General features: G+C 32.8%; 1 protein-coding gene across 1 annotated transcript; it reads left to right on the forward strand.

Moving 5' to 3' along the window:
* Positions 1–2892: 2892 nt before the first annotated feature.
* On the forward strand, positions 2893–3948 carry LOC107899204 (uncharacterized). The gene has a single exon (XM_016824847.2). It carries the CDS (start codon positions 3363–3365, stop codon positions 3798–3800), a length of 438 nt encoding a protein of 145 aa, XP_016680336.2. The 5' UTR covers positions 2893–3362; the 3' UTR covers positions 3801–3948.
* Positions 3949–4498: the final 550 nt, after the last annotated feature.

Raw genomic sequence — 4498 nt, forward strand, 5'->3', positions numbered from 1 at the left:
AATAAGACTGAAACTTAGAAATTATCTTAGTTGTGATAATGTATCTCTCAAATACAATCTCATTTTTTCTTGGAAGCAAATATAGTGACCTTTGCACCTTGGATCTTTCTTTTCAACGCTCTTGATCACAACAACAATTAATCTAGGTTTTGCATTGGTTGATTGTTTCAATTTAATTCGTAGTATATACATGGTTTTCATTTCTAACCAAGCAAATTAAGGAACATATTGGTTGTCACATCCGATTTTCTCTTAAGTCCCAAAATTTAAGGAAAGTTGGGATTAAATTGAACGAATTGGCGAATTAACGGGCTTTATCCAGAAATTCAAAAATTTTAGTGGTTGAACGATGATTAGTTGGGTCTCAATTTTGGTTTAGTTAGATTGGAACTTGCTATCTCCCTAGTGGTAGACAAAATAATTAGCAGTGATTGGCGAAGATGGACTAGGAGATAGTGCAATCTTTGGTTGTATATATATATGAGTAGTGAGGAGATAATTCTCCTAAATTTAGCTAGAAATCTCCATATTGTTTGTAACATCTTCTTCGATTGCTTCGAAGAAGAAGAGGTTCGAGAAAGCTCTGCATGAGGTGGCAAATGTGAGGTTCGAAGTCAGGAAAGCCAAAAATTCGATAAATTGGTAAGTCCTAAGCCCACCTGTACTTATGGGTTAGGGGAAAAAGTGGTTTAAGGGAAAAAGAAGTAAGAATTCTTGAAAAGTCTCTGTATATTTATGGATTCTGGGTTAAGGTTTGTGTGACTTCAATTTAATCAATATATGTGGTTTTCATGCTTAGCTTCCAAGACAAATGAGACTCTAGAATTTGGACAAGCTAAGCTTTCGAGGATAAAAGAAGCGAGGTGAGTTTCTGCACTCAACTCTTGGGTGATTATTGTTGTTGTGTTGCTTGCTTGAACTACCTCTATGCCTGCTTGAGTTGTTTCTAAAACCTTGGTCATGTAAGACTATGGAGGATAAGTAAGCCATGTGTGCATATAGTTGCAAGTGTATTTTTTGAATGTTGTATGATTGCGATTTGATGAATAGATGCATCATGTAATGTATATGATAGTAACTAGCACAATGAATTGTATGAAATGCATGAATAAAGTGTATGCAGAGTACGAAGATATTTTACCTTAACAAGGTAGATGAAGTTAAGAATAAGTGGCGGATGTATTGGGTTACGTGCAAGTGTACACGATTGTTACAAGTAATAAGTAGCAAGTAAAGAGTTATCGTCTTCACAGGGACTGATGCATAAATTAATTGCAAATTCAACTATAAAACAATTTGAAAGAAGCAAGTAAAAGAATAATGTTGTTGAGAGACAAAAATTATGATATGAATGTAATTAAATTTCAAATACCCACAAAATAAAACAACACATAATGCAAAAGAATAATAGCAGCAGAAAGATTAAACGTAAGATTTAATAAACATAACATGAATAGGCTAGAATAAATATTTCACTTAACAAGAGTTTATTGACAATTATAATAAGAATATAAAAAAATATCGTGACAATATGAAAATTCATTAAACCCAATTTTGTATTAAGCATAGGCTTCTCCCCAAGTCCTATTATGTCCCTAAGTCACCTTGTATATGTCTATGTCAAACTAACCTAGAGATCACCCTTTCAGACATTTCATACAGTTTATGCATACAACAATCATCTTTCGATATCAACATGCTATGTACCATTTAGGTCCTTTGTCTATTAATTATTACCTCTTCTTAGATTAAATAGACAATTCATTAACCTACAAACGGTGGCCTTACACTTATAAGTATTAACATGAATTAAACCTAAATGAATGAAACAATTATTTGCACAAAACATTCATAATATAAAAAACCAATCAACTCACAAAAAAATATTTGTATTTTTATAAAATAAAGAGAGATAGAGAGAGTAAAGAATAAAGAAAATATAGGAAGCAATAGAGAATGTATTTTATTGATCAATGGGATTATTACAATGCTTCTCCAAAGTATCTATTTATAGGCACAATAAGTATAAATGAAGTAGAGATCTAATTCTAATGACTATTAGAATTTAAATTATATCAAAAACTTATATTGATCTTGATGGACAACCACTTAAGAAGATATTCATAACATGTATATAATTTTAAAAAATATGAAAAAAAAACTCTTTAAAATTTAAATTTAAAATAAAAATAAAAAGATTCTTTTAAAAATATTTTAAAATATAAAAAAATTCTAAAATTTACTGTTATCTAAACCGGGCTAAATTACTTGGATCAAGAATTAGGGATATTAGTCCAATGAGAGGTAAAAACTAGTTGACCCAAGAATTGGTATAGACTGGTTGAATTGGGCTAAAAAACTAGTTAAATTAGCAGTTGAACCAAATTTTATAAATTTTTATTTTTAATAATTTATTTGCTTTGAATCGGTCGTTTTAGAAATCAATTGGTAGATCAATTCAAAATTAATTCAACTACTTGTTCAACTGATTTTTTTAGCTCGTTTCAACCTGTCCGTAACAATTCGTGAGTCAACCAATTTTTTATCTCTTGTCGAACCGATGCCCTAGTCGATTCTCGTTCTGAATGGGCTGTCTTGTCTAGCCTAAAAAACATTGAATTTTGGAAAAAAAATTTATATTTTATATTTTTTGAGTTTGAAAGACTTTTTTATTTTTTTCATAAAGTTTTATTTAAAAAATATATAATTTTTATGTTTTTTATTTAAAATATGAAAAAAATATTTATTTAATTTTTTAATAGCTTTAAAGAGACAAAAAAAACTGTAAATATTTAAAGCTAAAAAAAATTAATTTACCAAATTTTAAAAAAAAATACAAATATTTAATATCGAATATGTTAACTTTCAAAAGAATAGAATAACAATTGAGATATTGAAATTATTTACAAAAGTGAAATAAAATAAAAAAGCAGATGGGATAATCTCGTAAAGGAGCAGAGGATTTGTGTCTACCGGATGGAGGAGGCGCCGGATTTTTTAGTTTCAACTATGAATTATCATAAAAAGAAGGCATAATGGAGCAGGGGTAGGTGAATAGGAATAGCTGGATTTCAACGAGCTTTCCGTCCTTTTATTGCGTTACTTTCGATGCCTCTTCTGTATATTGCTTTAAATATTGTTAGAACTGGAGGACGCGGTTCATTTGTTTCTTAAACACTAGATTATGTCATTGGTATTTGGTGCTAATGGTGCAGCAGGGCACTTTATGGCAATTGATCGTCGTTATCTGACGTCCACTTTGGACAATTCCCACCACAAAAATCTAAAGCACAATTTCCTCGCTTCTTTATCTACATATAATATACATACCCAGTTGACGCAAAAGAGGAAAAAGAAAAGACATGGGTGTTGTAATCATTGACGGATCGACGGTGAGAGCCTTTGTGACTGACGACCAGCAGTTCACGAAGAGCGTGGATGAGCGTTTCGCAGCTCTTGACCTCAACAACGACGGTGTCCTCTCCAGGTCCGAGCTTCGCAAGGCCTTCGAGTCTCTGCGTCTCCTCGAGTCCCACTTCGGTGTCGACGTCGCCACTCCCCCCGACGAGCTCACTCAGCTTTACAACTCCATTTTCGAGAGGTTCGATTGCGATGGCAGCGGCACCGTTGACCTCCAGGAGTTCAGATCTGAGATGAAGAAGATTCTGCTTGCTATTGCTGATGGATTGGGATCTTGCCCTATCCAGATGGTTCTTGAGGATGATGACCAAAGTTTTCTGAAGAAAGCTGCTGATCTTGAGGCTGCTAAGCTCGATCCAAACCATGCCCAAGCCTCCTGAATGATGCTCCCAGGTTGCTGAACTTGAATTTATGCTTTTGTATTTTCTTATCTTTTGCAGCTACTTTAGCTTGTTGGTATTTGGATTCATCCAAGTATATATGAATAAAAGGGCTAACGCTGCGTTTAGCCCTCGAGCTTTAGGGGAATGTGAAATGCGTACTTAAACTTGAATTTCATGATACATTTCATCCAACCCTTAATTCGGTTAGAAGTATGAACTTATATGGGTAAGGTTGAGTTGTTGAGATTCTGAAGGTATAAGTGTGATTCCCACTACCATGTGTTTGGTTTTTCTTTCATATTTACTTTGAGTACTACTTCGATTTTCAGTCTATAAACTCTATGCACACACTTTAAACTAAATCGATTCAAATACCTATTTTCCAGATGTATATGAATGAAAATTGTACTTGTAAACCCCTTCAAAATATATACATGAAAAATGGGTTTCTTGTTTGCTGGGTTTTTGGGAATAAATTAAAATATATATTCATTTAATCCCAGAAGTAGGAAGAGAGAAATGAATCATATAAACAGTAAAGAGGAATGAAGGTGTACACAATGTGACAAAAACTTGCATTCAGTTTTGTCTCTGATTGAATTTGGTATTAGATTCTGTATATTACCTTTGTTTTTGGTTGGAAGCATTTGTCTTCTTATGTTGTATTGAGAATGGTGAATTGGAGTGGATTCAGG

Source organism: Gossypium hirsutum, chromosome D04, assembly GCF_007990345.1.
Source record: "Gossypium hirsutum isolate 1008001.06 chromosome D04, Gossypium_hirsutum_v2.1, whole genome shotgun sequence".
In the NCBI taxonomy this organism is placed as follows: domain Eukaryota; kingdom Viridiplantae; phylum Streptophyta; class Magnoliopsida; order Malvales; family Malvaceae; genus Gossypium; species Gossypium hirsutum.